This window comes from Nycticebus coucang, chromosome 4 (genome assembly GCF_027406575.1).
Source record: "Nycticebus coucang isolate mNycCou1 chromosome 4, mNycCou1.pri, whole genome shotgun sequence".
Classification (NCBI taxonomy): Eukaryota; Metazoa; Chordata; class Mammalia; order Primates; family Lorisidae; genus Nycticebus; species Nycticebus coucang.
This window is the reverse complement of record NC_069783.1, coordinates 54,100,358-54,120,354: the sequence shown is the minus strand read 5'-3', so window position 1 is coordinate 54,120,354 and position 19,997 is coordinate 54,100,358. Positions and strand designations below refer to the sequence as shown.

Sequence of the window (19,997 nt, the reverse complement as noted above, 5' to 3'; positions counted from 1 at the left end):
TCTTCCATCTCAGCCTCCCAGAGTGCTAGGATTACAGGCGTGAGCCACACCGGGCCTGGCCTTTTTTTTCCTTTTCTTTCTTTAATTTGTATATATTTCATATGTTTCTTTTGAGAGAGAGAGAGTGTGTGTATGTATGTGTATGCGTGCGTATGCATGCATCCCTATGTGTGTGTGATTATATTAGTGGAAGTGGATTAGGGAGCCCTGATATTTACAAGTTGGGTTTTACCTCTGGAGGTGTATGGTAATCAGGGAGACCTATATGTAGAGGAAATTAGATTTGATTCAAACCATGAGTGGCGATTGGACTTATTGATGAGCAGAAGATGGTATTTTAGGGTAGGGAAGCAGCTTGAGGAAAAAAGCAGTGTATCTATGATTTGGGAGATGGTGAGATTAACTTTAGTAGAGGATCCAAGTTGGAGAACAGTAGAATATGATGTTCTGAAATCATAGGTCATTTGTTCCTTTGTCTTTTAAGAACTAGTAACCCATTTTGTTAAATTGGAAGTCCCCAAACATTTTCTTTCTCTAGGGCCATTTGTAGACCATGCTGCAAGTTTCATTAACTTATCTGTTAATAATACCTTCTTCTGGGCGGCGCCTGTGGCTCAGCGGGTAGGGCGCCGGTCCCATATGCCGGAGATGGCGGGTTCAAACCCAGCCCCGGCCAAAAATAAATAAATAAATAAAAACTAAAATCTTAAAAAAAAAAAAAAAAAAAAAAAAAAAAAAAATAATACCTTCTTCATATGTGTATCTTTTCTCTAACTTGTTCATCTCATCACATCTTTTTCAGTATTATACTTGTATGTGTGTGTGGCTGTTGTTTCTCTTTCATTTTACTTTTCATTATATTTCTTTACTTTTTGTCCTTAGCAGTGCTTTTGGAATAGATATCTATTATTTTGCCTTTAATTGGTAGGCTTACAATGGAGTTAGTGTTGATCCTTTTGGAGTACTTTTGTGGTACATTAAAAAAGACAAATTAGGCCAGGTGTGGTTGTTCACAGCACTCCTGGAGGGTGAGGCAGGTGGATTGCTTGAACTCAGGAGTTAGAGACCAGCCTGAGCAATAGCAAGACCCTGTCCCTAAAAAAATAGCTGGGCATTGTGGCAGGTGCCTATAGTTCCAGCTTTTTGGGAGGCTAAAGAAGTGAATCACTTGAGCCCCAGAATTTGAGGTTGCTGTGAGCTGTGATACCACGGCACTCTACCCAGGGCGACAGACTGAGACTTGTCTCAAAAAAAAAAGAAAGACAAATTAAATAAGTATTGTGATCAACTTGTTCTATTCTTATTTAGTAGGAATTCATATTAGAGTTGCCCTATGGGAACTTTTTTTTCAATGTTGAAATTGATGATGAATAAAGATTTTTTTATTAAATTTAAGACATGTGGCAGTGTCTTACTGACTGGTGTTCATTATTGTTGTTGCACATTTTATGTGCTGTCTGGAGACTGTTGGAGCTTGAATTAGAGCAATGAACAAACATTACATTTCTTGTTAAACTCAGCAAGAGTGGAAGTGAAGTCAGGGACATGTTAGTCCAAGTTTGTGGAGATAGTGCCATGAAGAAAATGGCAGCATACGAATGGATTAAATGTTTTTCTTTTTTGTTGCCTTTGGTAGAGTGCCGTGGGATCATAGCTCACAGTAACCTCAAACTCTTGGGCTCAAAAGATCCTCTTGCCTCAGCCTCCTGAGTAGCTGGGACTATAGGCGTGTGCCACAACGCCTAGCTAGTTTTTCTATTTTTTAGTGGAGACAGGGTCTCACTCTGAGAGCTCAGGCTTGTCTCAAATTTGTGAGCTCCAAGCAATCCACCTGCCTGGGCCTCCCAGAGTGCTGGGATTATAGGCATGAGCCACCGTTCCTGGCAATTAAATGTTTTTTTTTTTTTTTTCAGCCAGGGCCGGGTTTGAACCCACCACATCCGGTATATGCGGCCAGCGCCCTACTCCTTTGAGCCACAGGCGCCGCCCGCAATTAAATGTTTTTCTGAGGGGTGAGAAAGTATCACTGATGAAGAGAGGTCAGGTGGGCAGAACTGATGAAAACATTGCAAAAATTAGTCAAATTATTTGTTAAAATAATTGGCTGACAGTGAGAAATGTAGCAGACCAAGTAAACATTGATAGAGAAACAGGAAAATCTTAACTGAAAATCTTGACCTGAAAAAGATACATGCAAAATGAACCCAAAGGAGCTCACTGATGAACAAAAATGAAGGAGAATCGAAGGTTGACAAGACCTTTTGGAGAGGCAAGACAGTGTTTTGTGCTGCGTTGTCACTGGTGATGAAACATGGATGTGCTAACCCAACGCTGAAACAAAGCTTGAAAGTGAACAATGGGAGTCAGCTTATTTTCTATGACCACAATAGTTCCATTTGTTCAAATCAAGAGGCAAAAATGATGTTGCTAACCTTTTTTGCTATCAGAGGGATTGTTCATTATGGATTTGTACCAACCAGACTGTGTCACGTTTACTATTTGGAAGTGTTACAAAGGCTTCCCGAAACAACCTAAACTTTTCACTAACAACTCATGGCTGTTACATCATGACAGTGTACCAGCTGTCATGCCACTGTCTGTGAGGAAGTTTTTAGCCAGTAAAGAATTAACTATATTGGAAAAACCCTCCCTCTTCACCCAGTCTGGCCCTCAGTGGCTTTTTTCTTTACCTGAAGATAAAGGAAATACTGAAAGAAAGACATTTGATGACTTTCAGGACATCAAAGGTAATAGAAGATAGCTTTGGCCATTCCAGAAAAACTTCCAGAATTGCTTTGCAGGGTGGACTAGGTGCTGGCATTGGTGCATAACTTCCCAAGCTGGGGAAAGGGGGGCACTTTGAAGGTAACTGTAGTGATATTCTACAGTGAGGTGTATAGTACTTTTCTAGAATGAGTCCGTGAGCTTTATAATTGTCAAACCTTGTATCTCAAGAAAACATGCTCGTAATTTTTTGAGTTGCAAGCTGAACAAGTTCCTATTTTGTGGAACACCATTTTTACTTGAAAGAATGACTGGCCGATAAACATGTTTGTTTAGACTGGAGTATTGGGCAGATATTTCTCAAAAATGAAGCAAGCCTGTCACTTCAAAGAAAACAACTGATTGTATTTGTTGTTAGTGATAACATTTGAATTATAGAAAACATGAGTTTGACGGTTTTTTAATATTTAAAGACTTTTTTTGTAGAGACAGAGTCTCACTGTACCGCCCTCGGGTAGAGTGCCGTGGCGTTACACGGCTCACAGCAACCTCTAACTCTTGGGCTTACGCGATTCTCTTGCCTCAGCCTCCCGGGCAGCTGGGACTACAGGCACCCGCCACAACGCCCGGCTATTTTTTTTTTTGTTGTTGTTGTTGCAGTTTGGCCGGGGCTGGGTTTGAACCCGCCACCCTCGGCATATGGGGCCGGCGCCCTACTCACTGAGCCACAGGCGCCGCCCTGTATTTAAAGACTTTTATGATGAAATTGGAAGTGATACTAATCAATGTGGATTTTTTTCTTTTTTGGTATTGAGTAATAAAACGTGCTGGCATTTGGAAGATATCTATAATCCAAAGAACCATCATTTTCAGAATGACCAATTCATTACATATGTTGAGTCATGCATATGTAATGAAAATGTCCAGATACCAATAGGTTTTAATCTAGAACAGATTAAGAAAACTTTATTGATAATTCCACATTGCAACTAGCCTTTAAGAAATACTCTTACTAGACCAGCTTGAGCAAGAGCAAGACCCCATTGCTACTAAAAATAGAAAACAGGAAAAAAAAACAAACTAACCAGGCATTGTGGCAGGTGGGAGGCTGAGGCAAGGGGATTGCTTGCGCCCAGGAGTTTGAGGTTGCTATGAGCAGGGATGATGACCCAGCACTCTACTCAGGGCAACCGAGTGAGACTCTTGTCCCCTCCTAAAAAAATAAAAACAAAACTATTACTGAATTTTGATAGTATCAAAGAGAAATTACTGATAATTATATGAAAAGGCTATTAAAAAATCAAATCCTCAAGAAGAAAACAACCCCATTAAAAAGTGGGTGGAAGACATGTATAGAAGTTTTTCAAAAGTAGGTAAATGGCCAAAAAACATGAAAAATGCTTAACATCACTAATCATCCAGGAAATGTAAATTATAACCTCAATGAGATATCACCTTATTCCTATTAGAATGGCTTTTATTAAAAAGTCTCAAAGCAATAGATGCTAGCCACAGATGCTAAGAGAAAGGAACATTTATAACTGTTGTGGGACTATAAATTAGTGCATGAGTCATGAAAGTTTTGAGATACACAGAAATTAAGAAATGTAAAATCTGTGTGGATGGAAACAAATGAATCCCCTCAGCGACACTGATAAGCTGAGCAAGTTGAACTTGCATGGATGAATCAGAAAGGACTCTGTCAGTTGTGTTTCTTGGAAGTGGAATAATGGACCATAATACAGTCCGCTTCAAAACTTTTGTAGAGGCGGTGCCTGTGGCTCAGTCTGTAAGGTGCCGGCCCCATATACCGAGGGTGGCGGGTTCTAACCCGGCCCCGGCTGAACTGCAACCAAAAAATAGCTGGGCGTTGTGGCGGGTGCCTGTAGTCCCAGCTATTCGGGAGGCTGAGGCAAGAGAATCGCTTAAGCCCAAGAGTTGGCGGTTACTGTGAGCTGTGTGATGCCATGGCACTCTACCGAGGGCCATAAAGTGAGACTCTGTCTCTACAAAAAAAAAAAAAAAAACTTTTGTAGTGATCCATGTACAACCGCTATGGAAAATAGGATGGAGATTCCTTAAAGAGCTAAAAGTAGACCTTACATTCGATCCAGCAGTCCTAACTTTGGGTATCTACCCAAAGGAAAATAAGTCATTTTATTAAAAGGATACCTGTACTTGAATGTTCGTTACAGTGTAATTCACACTTGCAAAGATGGGGAATTAACCCAAGTGCTCATCAATTCATGATTGGATCAACAAACTGTGGTATGTGAATATGATAGAGAACTGCTCAGCCATAGAAAAGGATGAATTAATGCCCTTTGCAGCAATTCGAAAGGAATTAGAGACCATTATCTTGAGTAAAGGATCTTGAGAATGGAAAAACAAATACTACATGGACTTTCTAATAAGTTGGAACTAACCTGTGGGCATACAAGCACACAGAGGGACATAAAGGTTATTGGAAATCAAACCAATAGAGGGGACATGGGGAGGAGCAAAAACCCACCTAATGTGTACAATAAACACTATTTGTGGTGGGCAGGTTTATAGCCCTGACTCAAGCCATGTAGCAAAAAATTTGTACCACTTTAATATATTTTTTTTAAACTTTTTATTTTTTTTTATTTTTTTGTGGTTTTTGGCCAGGGCTGGGTTTGAACCCACCACCTCCGGCATATGGGACCGGCGCCCTACTCCTTGAGCCACAGGCGCCGCCCTCACTTTAATATTTTGATTATTAAGAAAAAGGGCTTGGAGACCCCGGTTTGAATTCCAGAAACTGACACTGTGTGGATCTCTCTTCAGAGATGTGTGCTTCCTTATCTTGCTGTTTTTAAGAATCCTGGTTTGCTGCTCTTTTCGAGTATGGAGGGACTTATCACAGCTTGCCTCCTTCTCAACCTGTGCCTAACTAAACCTGAGTTAGGTGATTACCTGAGTCTCCTCCTCTGGAGAACTGGAAAAACCTTCCGTTCTTTAATTTTCAATGTTTATGTCTCTAGGTTAGTGAGTTTTACTACACTTGAATAATTTATATATCCTTCAAATTACAGATGAAAATAATGTACATTGGCAGGTCTATTTGATCATCCAATGTAAAATTGCCCTGGACTGTGAAAATCAAATGTATATGTGATATATTTTGTGTGAATAGGTTGTAGTTTGTTTCTGAAATATCTGAGCTTCATCTTCTTTTTTTTTTTTTTTTTTTAATTCGGTTCATTTCTCCTCTTCTTACTGAGCTTCATTTTCTATCACATTTATATAGGTATAAGTTTAATAAAAACTTATAGTATTATAAACAAATATTTTCTTAAAACAGTATATTTTCTCAAAGTATATGTTTTCATTGAAATGTTCTGTTGTGTTTGACAAAAAAAGTTTATGGAATAAATTAAGTCTAATCTTAAAAAAAATACTCTTCCTTTTTCTAATTGCACATTTGTGGAAAGTCAGATTTTCTTCTTACACTTTAAGGAAAATGATATAACATTGAATGCAGAAGCAGGTTTAAGAATCCAGCCGTGTTGAATATTAAGCCAAACACTAAAGAGATTTTACAAAGATATAAAAGAATGTCACTCCCCACTAACATTTTTTCTGTTTTGTTTTGGAAAAGATATTTATAATGGAAAATACTTTTTATGTTAACCTATGAGTTACTTTTGGGTGAATTAATAAATAGTTTTTAAAAATCTCCATTTACATTTTTAATATAGTAAATATAAATATTAATCCACATAAAACTTTTATGTGGAGACTCCATAGTCTTTTTTATTTTATTTTATTTTTTGACACCAGAGTCTCACTTTGTCACCCTGGGTAGAGTGCCATGGTGTCATAGCTTACAGCATTCTCAGACTCTTGGGCTCATGTAATTCTCTTGCCTCAGCATCCTGAGTAGCAGGGACTATAGGCACACACCACATCGCCCAGCTATTTTTAGAGAAAGGGTCTTGCTCTGGCTCAGGCTGATCATGAACTCCTGAGCTCAACCAATCCACCTGCCTTGGCCTCCAGAATGCTAGGATTACAGAAGTGAGCCACCGTCCCCAGCCTGCAATCACTTTTAAAGGTGAATATTGGTTCTGAGACCAAAAATGTAAAAAGCTGCTAGTTTAAAAGTAAAGTACATGTGTAATAATTGGATTTTAATTATTTTTGTGTCCATTTGCAATTTTTTTTTCATTTGCAATTTTTTAATTAAAGCATAACTTCTATATTGGGCTAACTAGAAATTGTTACAGATTTTTCAGCTTTTGAAGAGATAATGTGGCTAAAATTATGAGGAAGGAGATCTGTGTCCGTCATCTCTGTATGTTGACTATACATCACATATCTTTTCAAGAATGACTATTTAGTCATGGGAAGATCAAATTAGTTAATATTTTCACAAATATTAACTAAATATTCTGAAAATATTCTGTAGATACGTAAAAGATTATATTAATATTAGCTTGTATTATAGGCTATTATGTGCAGTGATTGAGCTTGTGAGAAGGGGAGAAATTAAGATGAAGGGATCCTTTATTTTTCAGTTTACTTAGTATCAAGCAAGCAGAGACTTTGCTTAACACTATAGATATTTCAAAACTTGAGTTACAAAAAGAATAATCATTATTTGCAGTTGTAATTGGGTTTCCCTTTTTATGTATGTTGGCAAGACAAGAAAAAACTAGCACAGGGCTGATATTCTATCAAAGTCTTTAAAATGAAAGGTGAAGCTTAAGTTATAATAGATTAATAAAATTAATAAAAACATTTACTTTTTTTCCTTTTGATGACTGTATTTTTGTGGGTGTTTTTTAAAAACCACTCATTTCCCTGATTATACTCAAGGCTAACTAGATAACCCTTAATGGTGGTGATATTTCTACTCAGTTAATTACAGGAAAATTTCCATAGTTGACCACCTCCCTTCACTGACTACCTCGTTAAGCAGACCTAATTTTCATAGACCAGACATACACCACATGTAACAAGACCTAGCTCCTTATGTTGACCCGTTTGTTCTAGTCCCTTGGGTGGTCAATTTATAGAGGTTCTACTGTATTTTTCATAAGGTAAACATTCTGGCTTATACAGATATAAAGTTAGATACATAAATAACTTAGTTATTTCAGATGTTCATGCAAATGTTATATAGTTATATGTTACCATATAAAATATCTCAAAATAGTTTTAAAACCTGTCTATAAGTATAGTTTTAAATTACAGTGGCATGATCAAAAACATGAGCACATGTAGCAAAAGCACTGATAATGCTTAACCACTATCAGTTAAGCACCAACACAGAACAGATGGTCCAAGAAGACACACAGCAGGTTTGCAGTCTGGGGTAGAAGAGCACAGAGCAGTAAAACTATCAGATTTCTATTTCTTGTAGATATTAGTCAATAAGTGAAGACATAATCCTTGATTGTAGAAGGATCAAATTTTAGAAAATTAGTATTTCAGAATTTGCTAAATTTAACTTCGTCTTTTCTCCTAATTAAAAAATTTTTATGGTGGCTCCTGTGGCTCAAAGGAATAGGGTGCTGGTCCCATATGCCAGAGGTGGCGGGTTCAAACCCAGCCCCAGCCAAAAAAGAGAAAAAAAATTTTTTTTATGTATAATGGTAGATAATACTATCACTTGTTTGTTACTTTAATTGAAATTAATGCAGCTTGTCATAAGTAGGTCGTTTATAATTGTGAAATTGCTTGAGGCCCTCTTTTACTGCCATGTGGCATTTAACTTCTGGTTGGACTGATTTGAGCTTTACTGCTAGGCTGTTTGCCATTAAAGCATTTTTCATTTTTCATCTTATAAAAGGAGATGGTTGATTTGTGATTCTATTATCTTGAAAATAGCTATGTATGATTAGAAAGGTACTTATGCACATTTCACATGTACATCTTTCAATAGCCCATCTATTAGTTTAGAAAAAGATCTTCCCAAAGACATAGTCTTTTAAAGCAATATGTCTTTGAAAAGAGCCTAATGAAAACTTTGTTAATTATAATTGTCTGTACTGAACTAATCTTTGTTTAGCATTTATTAAACAAAAGAAATGCAGAATATTTAGAATACTTAATACTACATTTTTTTTTTTTTAGAGAATTCCTGAGTCATACTGTACCCAGTCTGTGTAAATGACTACACTGTGATTTTTATTATGTAATACAAGCACCCTGAAAGTACATACAGGAAATGGAGTGTTTTCTGTTCCATTCTTTTTACAGAAGAAAATTTTTATATTCTTTTATTTTCTTATGCTTTATGCTTAGTCTCACAAATGTCTTCAATTCTGAATCCCTAGCATTGAATCCTACATATATATTTGTCATTAAATGTGCTTCCACTGAGTAACAATCTGACATAATAAGTATTTTCTCCTATAAGTAAATAAAATAGGCTTATGAAGCAATAGATTTTTGTGGGTATTTTTTAAAAGCTCTTTAAAGAATGTTTTATTATTACATGGTTAGAAGGATTAGTTAATACCAGAAGGTTCATGGTGAGAAATAGCAATCCTCTTTTCTCTCTTCACATCTCGGTTCAGTACTACAGAGTAAAAAGCTTTTTAAACCTTAAAAAAAAAAAAAAAAAAATCAATGTCTTCTATTATTTAGCCTCATCTATAGTTATAATGTGCCTACTTTGGTATTTCCTGATTTCTTCCTTTTAGACATTATCTGCTGACTTCCTGATAATGGTAGATAACACTTCATCCTCTTTATGCCCCTATTTGTATTTCTCCTTACCTTATCTATCTAATGTAGTTATCAGAGGTTTAGTTCAATTAGTAATCAATATTTACATTATTATCACTATATAGTGTTTACTGCAAAGCCAAGTCATTATTTTTCCTGAATTTACTAATTGTCTTTATTTGTATACTTTTCTGTATATTTATCCTTAAATAGTCAACTATTTTTTATAGAGATAGAACTTAGGACAGTTGCTCTCACCCAAAAAGATCACATTCTTGGGGTGAAAGGGCTTGTTTTCCTTGATCCAAACATATGTCATTGTGACCCTTGCCTAAATTAGGCATGTGTCAAATTGGAAACCTGATCTTGTAATTGAAAGGTTATTGCTCTCTAGATCCATGCCTAGAGTGCTTATTGGCTGCCCTCTATGAACAGAAAGTTAACGATAATAGACTGATATAATATCTAATGATTACAAAGAAATAGGAACCTTTCAGTTCTGTTTTCATACTAAAATAGTTCAAATAGAGTATGGATTAGAAACTGAAACTGGAGGCTTGGAGTGTCTAGGTATCCTGTTCAAAAAAAATACTCACACTATTCTATTAGATTTCTGAATGAGTCTCCCTCAAATCCCACGTACTCATTTCAAAGATTTGTAGGCACGGCTTGATAAAAGGATGTAGAAAATTTTAATTCCTCCCCCTTTAAGATTTCTGTTGAATGTGAGGTTAACTTAGGTATTGCAGTATTTTTCTCTCAATTTTTTTTTTTTTTTTTTTTTGTTTTGGCCAGGGCTAGGCTTGAACCCACCACCTCCGGCATATGGGACCGGCGCCCTACTCCTTCTCTAACTTATTTAAATTTTGCTTTTATGATTTCTAAAATAATTTCATCTGATACTGTTAATATATAAAAACTAGGGTGGTGCCTGTGGCTCAGTGAGTAGGGTGCCGGCCCCATATACCAAGGGTGGTGAATTCAAACCCGGCCCCGGCCAATTTGCAACAACAACAAAAAATAAATAAATAAAATAAAAAATAAACTTAATATATAAAAACGAAACAGTTCCCTCTTTCTATACTCAGAATTGTCTTATTGTTGAAAGCAGTCTTTCTCAAAGGCTAAAACTTAATACAAAACATAGTAATAATATTCTTCTTAGCAAAGTATCTCAAGAATGGAAGAAAAAGTATCCAGTGTACTCAGCCCTACTATGAAACTAATTTATAGCTTTCATATGAAAGCTAATAACCAATTATAGCCTAAGAATATGGGGAAAGGGGAGGGGAGGAGAGGGGGAGGATGGGTGGAGGGAGGGTAATTGGTGGGACCACACATATGGTGCGTCTTATAAGAGTACATGTGAAATGTACCCTTGTAAGAAAGGCTGTGTTAACCAATGTGATGAAAATATTTCCAATTGTATATAAAACCAGTGCATGGTACCCCATGATTGCATTAATGTACACACCTATGATTTAATAAAAAAAAAAAAAAAGGAAAAATTCTGAGAAGATTATGAGCAAATCAAAATTCTAAATTCTGAAAACTTGCTCCCCTCTAGAGGAGCTTTATACAGCAGAAACTACAGAACTTCCTGACAAAATGAATAAATTTTGAGATACCATGAGGAATGTTAGACATAAAACTTGAAAAAGTCTTTAAACCTTATTTGAAAAAATTTTAAGAAAACAGAAACTTGGCACAACTCTGTGTCAGGGACAAAGATATAGTACTTACATTATAAAATGTGTTAAAGGAGGAATGAAATCACATGTTTATTAGGATATTATACATTCCAAAGTAAATCCAAATTGTTTGTTGTCATGCAGTAGTTGTCTTGCACCGTAAATATATATAATTTTTTTAGTTTATGTAGATTTTTAGTATTACTATTGAATCTTTTGAAAATACTTGTCAGATTTAAATATTCAAATTTATAATAAATTTGAATAAATTATCACTGAAAGGAACTGGGGAAGAAATGAAGAAAAGGAAATGAATCATCTTGAGTTTGATTACTCACTGTGAAAACAGAACTGGGAATATACTCAGGCAATTCAATACAGTCAATATATTGTACACATGGTTTTATAGACAACATTGCTGAAACCTTTTTTTTAATTAGTCTTTGTTTTCCTGAATGATCATAAAAGAGAAAAGACTGAAAGAGAATGAAGGAAAAGGGCTTTAGGATTCTAGGACAAATTTCTAGTTTGGACTTCAATTTTCTGATTTGTGGTGAAACCAGATATCAAGTATTTTCTAGGTCTAATCATGGTCAGTGTATGAATGGGAGGCAGTGATGGGTGAGCATCTATCAGAGAACTTAAATATAGAATGGAAAATAGAAAATAAAAAAGAGGCTGGAGAGGAAAGGTAGTTACTGAATGTCTGTGATTGTAAGGAGTGGATATAACTGTGGGTGTGCCTAACATCTTCATTTCTAGGGCAAGTTTTACCGTTCTCTCAATTAGAAGTACATTTTTCTTCACAAAGATGGCTTGACTAAACCAAGTTTTTATATGGCCAGCATAGTAGGTACTCACTGATTATTTCTTTACCTTACTCTCTATAAATGTACCAGAGTTGATTATATAAAACAAGGTTTTCCCTTCAGCTCTCTGGGTTTTTAACCTTGACTTGACTGCTTCAAGTTTGTCTTGTCTGCCATGACATATCATTTGACTTCTGCAATAGAGTCTCTATATAAGTAACTAGTTCTGGTTAATGCTTTTACTGGAGAGACTCGCTTTTTCATTTATTTATTTATTTTATTAGGTCATAACTGTGTACATTACTGCATTTATGGGGTACAATGTGCTGATTTTATGTATAATTTGGAATGTTTACATCAAACTGGTTAACATATCATTCACCTCACTTATTTAATTGTCGTGTTTAGACATTTATACTCTACCATTAATATATTTGACATGTACGCTTGCAATATGCACAATAGGTGGAGGAAGGGTAATTGGTGGGACCTCACTTTTTCATTTAAATTCATTTGCTTTGGGCTGTTCTGATTTTGTTCATTATCTTGCACTAAAAATAAGTCAAGTCACAAGTCAGATTTAACCTGCTTTACTAATATTCTCCCTTGTTCTGCAGATCACAAATTGTAGAGTAGGACTGTGATATTCAACTGATCTTTGAGATACAAACCTTAGCGTGTGGTACCTATTCTAGGTGAGTCAGGAGTCTTGCCTGAACAGACATCAAGATGTACAGGACTACAGCAGTTAGGTGGTACTGTTGACATAGGAATATATATTAATAGATAGGCCAGTGAAACATACAGAAGAGCACAGAAACAAGTCAGGCCTATGCATAATAAGTACCTTGAATGAAGAAAGTCGTATCAATTGGAGAAACATGAGATTACCTTAAAGTGTTTGTAGGACTTAGTTGTTCATCTGGAAAAAAATACCTTTCTCATTTATAAAACTAAATTCCAGATGGACTAATGTCCAGAATTTTTCTACAACCCACTCTTTTAAATTACTAAAATATATAGGAGAGTACACTATAAGTATATAAGATCACTTAGAATCACAATAAGAAGGTGACTAGACAACAAGTAGTACACTTGATAGCAATTAAAAGTGATGAGTGGGATCTATATGGATCAGTATGGACAGATCTCAAGAAGTGTGATGAATGAAAATACATATATAACTTTATACTATTCATGCATATTGTAATCAGATATTTTCTATAGACTTTATGGAAGAGGGCATTACATAGGAAGTAGGCGGTAGGGGAAACTGGTTTTATCTGTAATGTTCTAATTATTTTAAAAGGAAAGCACAGGATGGACATGAAGTTCATGTTAAACTGTACACAAACTTGATGTCTATGCTGAATATTAAAATATTACTGAAATAATTTTAAGTTGAAAAGAAAGGTACTTAAAGCAAACATGGTATAATGTTCACAGTGGTTAATTATGGGTGATAACATGGGTGATTGTTACTTTCTTCATTGTACATTCAGATGTGGTGTTTTACTGTTTTTTTTAAAGCTAAGAAGTGCTCTTTTTCTTTCCTTCTTCCCTTTCCTTTCCTGAAGAGTTTGTCCTTTTAATTAAAGCCATAGAGTATTACAGAACATTGGTTTTGTGCTGAGGGGAGGTGAGCCATGGACTAGGGTGGAGCATGGGACAGTGACCACATAGAGCTGTATAATACACCATGTTGGAGCCCAAATGGTATGAAGAGGGTGACATGCAAAAGGGGAACATGCCATGACTAGTCCAGGGCATTAGCCTCAGCTGGGCAAGAAGACCGTCCATAAATAGGGTATTGAAGCCTGATTGGATGTTGCCCTTCCATAGTGGGAGGGAGAGTGGTGTGGATTGTGGAAATTGAAATTGATAGAAAGGCATCCAGGTGAATAGGCCGGTGTGGGGAGTCAGAGCCTGGGATACATACCTGTGGTACGGCGGGATGGTCAGACAGAAGGTACCAGAACCCGAGCTAAGTTCAGAATATGTCACGAACGAGGGGCTGCCTGGTGTGCGAAGTCAGAGCATGAGTGGGATAAAAAGGATGTTCTGGATAGGGATGTGGGGTGTGGGGCACCAGAGATGAATGAGGAGAGCTGCTACACAGAGTGAGGGATTAGCTAGGATGTCACAGTGGTAACTAAATTCGTTGATCAAATAATTAGATATATTAGGGAGAATGGGAACAAAGTTTCTCATTGTCAGAGGAAAGAGTCACAGATTTGGAAAAGAAGACAATTAGATGAGTACTGTGGTTAGATTGGAATTGGAAGTATTTATGTGAATTCATGATTTCAACATAGATATGTAAATAGTAACATAGAACTATCCACTGAAAGGGCCTGGGAACAGCAACACCTCAATAACAGTATACCTGTGGTCTTGATCTTGGCATTAAGATACCATTCTCTGCTAAAATAGAAAAAAATGGCTTATTCAGAATTGGAGTAAGGAAAGTAAAAGACAGGCCTGGAACATTTTGTGTCAGAAAGCAAAAATTACGGGGTCAGATCAAAAGGACATAGAAACCAACTTGAGGGAGCTCCCACTGGCCATGTCTAGGATGCACTGAAAATCATAATTGTTATAGAAATTGATTATAACACATCAAATATAATTGGGAAACACGAGCTCATACTAAAATTAATTGAAGGCTTGATGAAAAACAGATTATTAACATAGTTTCAAAGAACATCCTCACAAAATACTTAATAATTACAAAAGGGAAATAGCAACTGTTGTGGCAAATACTGGCAGATACCTCTTAATTCAAGTGATAAAAGTGAATGTTATCAGTAATGGTACAGATTGCAACCACCTACTACCTCTTTAGATGCATTGAGAACACAGTATCTCTTCTGTGTATGTCCTGTTAAAGATGCATAATCTGAACCTAATTATGTGTCTGACACAGTCTAATCAGATAAACCTAATTGAAAGGCATTCGTGAAATAAATATCCTATACCCTTCTAGTTCATGTGCTTCAAGGAAAGAATGGGAAGCCATTCCAGGCTGAAAGAGACTAAAAAGTTCACGTAAGACTATGGGAGATGTGGAATAACACTGCTGTGGATGACAAGCAGCCTGACGAAAAGAAGGCTGCAAAGCTGAAGGAAAAATACTAAAAGGATATTGCTGCATACCGAGCTAAAGGAAAGCCTGATGCAGCAAAAAAGGGAGTCATCAAGGCTGAAAAAAGCAAGAAAAAGAAGGAAGAGGAGGAAGATGAGGAGGACGAAGAGGATGAAGAGGAAGAAGATGATGATGAATAAGCTGGTTCTAGTGCAGTTTTTTTTTCTTGTCTATAAAGCATTTAACCCCCCGTACACAATTCACTCCTTTTAAAGAAAAAAATTGAAAAGTAAGGCTGTGTAAGATTTGTTTTTAAACTGTACAGTGTCTTTTTTTGTATAGTTAACACACTACCGAATGTGTCTTTAGATAGCCCTGTCCTGGTGGTATTTTCAATAGCCACTAACCTTGCCTGGTGCAGTATGGGGGTTGTAAATTGGCATGGAAATTCAAAGCAGGTTCTTGTTGGTGCACAGCACAAATTAGTTATATATGGGAATGGTAGTTTTTTCATCTTCAGTTGTCTCTGATGCAGCTTATACGAAATAATTGTTGTTCTGTTAACTGAATACCACTCTGTAATTGCAAAAAAAAAGTTGCAGCTGTTTTGTTGACATTCTGAATGCTTCTAAGTAAATACAATTTTTTTTATTAAAAAAAAAGACCAGTGAATGCAAAGTATGATTCTGAACTGGACCTATTTTCTGTAAGGGGTATCCATTCTTTATTAGGACAAGTAGGGAAACCTGAATGTGTTCTTAAGATTGAACTGTATAGTAATGTATCATCATTAATTTCCTGATTTTGGTAGTAATATATGTTTGTAGAAAGTGAGCGCTAAAATATTCAGAGATTATTTGATATCAAGTCAGTAATTCTCAAGTGTTTGAGGAAAGAGACCGTATTGTTTATTGAACTTTTCTGTAAGTTTAATATTGCCCCATATTTAGTTTCTGTTCATTTATTTCAGCTTTTTCTTTCTCTCCCCCTTTCCTTCCCCCTTTCCCTCACCTCTTCTTCTCCCTTTGTCTCCCCTCTACCTCCTCTCTCCCTTTCCCTTCCCCCTTTCCATTCCCCCCTCCCCTTCCCCTCTCCCTTTCCTCTTTACCGCCTCCTTCCTCCCTGTTTCTTTGGATTTTTATTATTGTGTCTTAAAGTTCACTAGTCTTTTGTTACACACTTTCTAATCTGTTAAGCTCATGCAGTGAATTTTTCATTTCAGATGTATTTTATCGCTTTAAACATTTCATTTGCTTGGGTAGTGCCTGTGGCTCAGTGAGTAGGGCACCAGCCCCATACACTGAGGGTAGTGGGTTCAAACCCAGCCCTGGCCAAATTACAACAAAAAAATAGCCAGGCATTGTGGCGGGCACCTGTGGTCCTAGCTACTTGGGAGGCTGAGGCAAGAGCTGGCTGCTGTGAGCTGTGACTTCACGGCACTCTATCAAGGGCAACAAAGTGAGCCTTTTGTCTCTAAAAAAAAAAGAAAGAAAAATTCATTTCTTAACAATAGTTTTCCATTTCTCTCCACTTAATGGTCATGTTTTTCTTTAAATCCTTTAGTATATTTATAACAGCTGTTTTGAAGTCTGTCTGCTATTTCCATGATCTCTTTCATTTCTGGATCTGTTTCTATTGACTGTTTCCATTTACTTATTGGTTATGGATCACATTTTTCTGACTTTTTGCCTGTCTGTGGCAAAAAGTGTTCTTAGTGTATACTGGACATTATATTTATTATTTCGGAGTTACTTGGATCTTGTCCTTTAAAGAATGAGGAATTTTGTTTTAGTAGATTGTCAAATTGTATTTCAGTATAATTTTCATTTAAAAATTTTCTTTTTATTTTTTGCAGTAATCCTAAAACAGAGAGTCAGAGAGTAAATAAAAAAGTAAACAATGATGCGTCACTTAGGATTCATAATCTTTCCATTTTGGTGAAACAAATAAAATTTTATTATCAGGTAAGTGATCCTTTTTTAAATCATATATTAGTATTTTAATCTTATATTTTTGTGTTATTTAGTATCAATCATTAACAGAGATTAAATGCTTACTATATGCCGGGTCCTGGTCTGTTTGTCAGAGAGAGAGAATAATAAAATGGTTTATTTCTTTCAAATAATAAATGTAACAAGCATATCATAATTATCTTATATTTCAAATGATTACTGTATTTTACCTATTTTAAAAAACAATTGCCAGTTTCCTGAGAACTTACACAGTATAATAACTTTGTTAGTCTACTTGAATTATGCCTTTGAAAAGAATACTTTTATTGTCTTTTAATATTTTTAAATTCACTTTTATTGAAAGTGCAATTGATTAGTGTTTAACTTTCAAATATATGTGTACTTTTATTGTCTTTAAAAAAAACTCAAGTTGGACAGATATTTCAGTTTTTAAACATGAACATTCTTAAGGCTATTGATGTATTTCTAAGAATTGCTGTAGCTGTACTGTACAAATTTTGATATGATATATTTTTAAATAGTTTTTTCTATTCATTTTCTTATTTCTGCTATGATTCATTTTACTTATGAGTTATTTAGAAGTATGCTATTAAATATACAAGCATATGGTATTTTTCAAGTAGTATTTCTTGTTTTTGATTTTTGGTCAAAGAAGATTCTTGATATTTGTTAATAATTACTTAGCTTGATTTAAATGTGTTGTTTGTTTTCATTAAAATTCCATGTGAGCTTGCAAAAGATTCTTCAGTTGATTGTGTGCAGAGTTAGGGCAACTTTGTTAATTGTATTGTTCAAATCTTTTGCAGCCTTGTTAGTTTGTCTCTTGTGCTGCCAGTTATTGAGAAAGATGTGTTGAAATATCCCATTATGATGGCAGATTTATGGAGTTTTCCTTTACAACACTTAAAAGCTGTGTTATTGGGTTCAGATGAATTTGAAGTTGTTAAATCTTTCTGAATAATTGGATAATTGTTAGGAATAGTTTATACATTTTTCTTTGTACTGACTTAATTTTTTTTTATATTTCTGTTTTCTCAGAGGCCACTCTCAAAATTATACCTTTCATATTTAATGTAGCAAAGACTAAAATAAATAGGTATCTTTACCATTTTGTGGACTAGAACTGTGATTTGAGAATGCTTTGATTCTAGTCATTCTCTTTTATGACTTTTACGCTCTCTATTTTTTTAACCCTACAAGTTAGATATTAAATGTGCTGTTAAATAAACTAGTCATGTGTGGTGGCTAGCACCTGAACTCCCAGGCACTCAAGAGGCTGAGGCAGGAGGATCGTTTGAGCCCAGAGGTTTGATCACACCACTGCACTCCAGACTGGGCAATTGAGTGAGACTCTGTCTCAAAAAATAAAAAAAACCAAATAAATAAAACTAATGTATTTGATCAAGCTACATGTTTTCTGTCTTTGTCCCTCTTTCTTTTTTTCTTTTGTATTCTTACTGAAGTGCATTCTATAAATATTTTTTAGAGGTTTGTTGACAAAGTTGAGAAACTTTGAGACTGCTTTAATTTTGTTCTTGTTTTTGAAAGACAGTTTTGTTGAGTATGCAGTTTTAGGTTATTTAATTTTTTCTCTTTGCAGATTTATGTTACCTCTGGATCCCTTTTTGTTCTGTAGATGTCAGTTATCAGTCTAATTGTTTTGTTTTGTTTTGTTTTTTTCTTAGTTTAAATGTCTTTTTTCTTCCTAGCTGTTTTTTTTTTTTTTTGTTTGTTTGTTTAATGAAAAGAGATAAGGTCTTGCTTTCTTATCCAGGCTGGCATACAGTGGTGCAGCCATAGGTCACTGCAGTCTCAAACTCCTGGGCTCAAGTGATCCTCCCACTTCAGCTTCCCAAGTAGCTGGGACTATAAACCTGCTTCACTGTGCCCAATTAAATTTTTTTTTGGTAGAGAAAGGAGTCTTGCCATGTTGCTCAGGCTGATCTCGAATTCCTGGCTTCAAGGGATCCTTCTACTTCACCCTCCCTCCCTTATCCTCCCAAAGTGCTAGGATTACACGTGTGAGCAACCACATGTGGCCTCCTAGTGGCTTTTATAATATATATTATTTTTTCTAATTACTGCCTCTTTCCTATTCCAATTTGATATCCTTCAAATATTTCTATTAGATGTGTATTCGATTTTCTTAGCCTTTTTTCCGTGTTTACTAAACTTTCATATTATCAAGCCATGTGCATCATGAGTATTGTTTTCAGAACCATCTCTAGTTTATTAATTTGCTCCTTATTTGTGTCAGATCTTCTGTTTAACTTTTTGATATCTTTCATTTCTAGAAGTTCTGTTTGATTCTTTTCACATCTGTCTACTCATTTTATTCATTAATCATTCATTGTTTTAATTCCTTTACTTTATATATTAAAATTTTTTTCTATTTCAGATTTTACATTTGATAACTAAAATCTGAACTATGTGGAGATCTAAATCAGCCTTTTGTTTTCTCTATGCTATTTACTCTGGTGGTGGTGGTGATAGTGGTGACAGGAGTATCAGTGATGTATTTGTGTGTGTTTTAATTTTGAGCTCATTTTAGGGGGGAACCTTATCTGTGGACATTCTTTGGTGATAGGGCCAAGGATACATTGCCTCAGAAAATAATTGTTTTCATTTGTGCAACCAACCCTGAATTACATTTAATTTATTTTAAGCAACTTTTCATAGAAGTGATACTGGTGCACTGTAGAAAATTAGAAGAAAATAGATATTATAAACAGTTCCAGTGCCAGAAGATTGCCACTGCTAGCATCTGAATATACATACTTCTGTATCTTTTTTCTTCATTTGTGTGTTTGTAAATTGTGTTTTAATGTGTTTACATTTTAGTTTTAAACAGTGACCATGTTATTGCACAACTTTAGGGAAATAACCCTTCCCTATCCCTACTAATGCCAAATAAGTCAGCTTCTTCCTTTGCAGGGTTCAGTTTTTTTTTCCTGTCTTCTTTTAACTGACACTTTTTACTTTCTTTTGTGCTCAGTCATACAATTAAAACATT

General features: G+C 35.5%; 1 protein-coding gene across 6 annotated transcripts in view; it reads left to right on the top strand.

Annotated features, from left to right (window-relative positions):
• The window catches only part of CCDC88A (coiled-coil domain containing 88A), a 130,780-nt gene that overhangs the window by 12,149 nt on the left and 98,634 nt on the right, over nt 1–19,997 (top strand). For all 6 annotated transcript variants that reach the window (XM_053588331.1, XM_053588332.1, XM_053588330.1 and 3 more), the window contains exon 3: nt 16,867–16,975. In XM_053588331.1, coding sequence (XP_053444306.1) covers nt 16,867–16,975 — 109 coding nt within the window. The remainder of the gene's footprint in view (nt 1–16,866; nt 16,976–19,997) is intronic.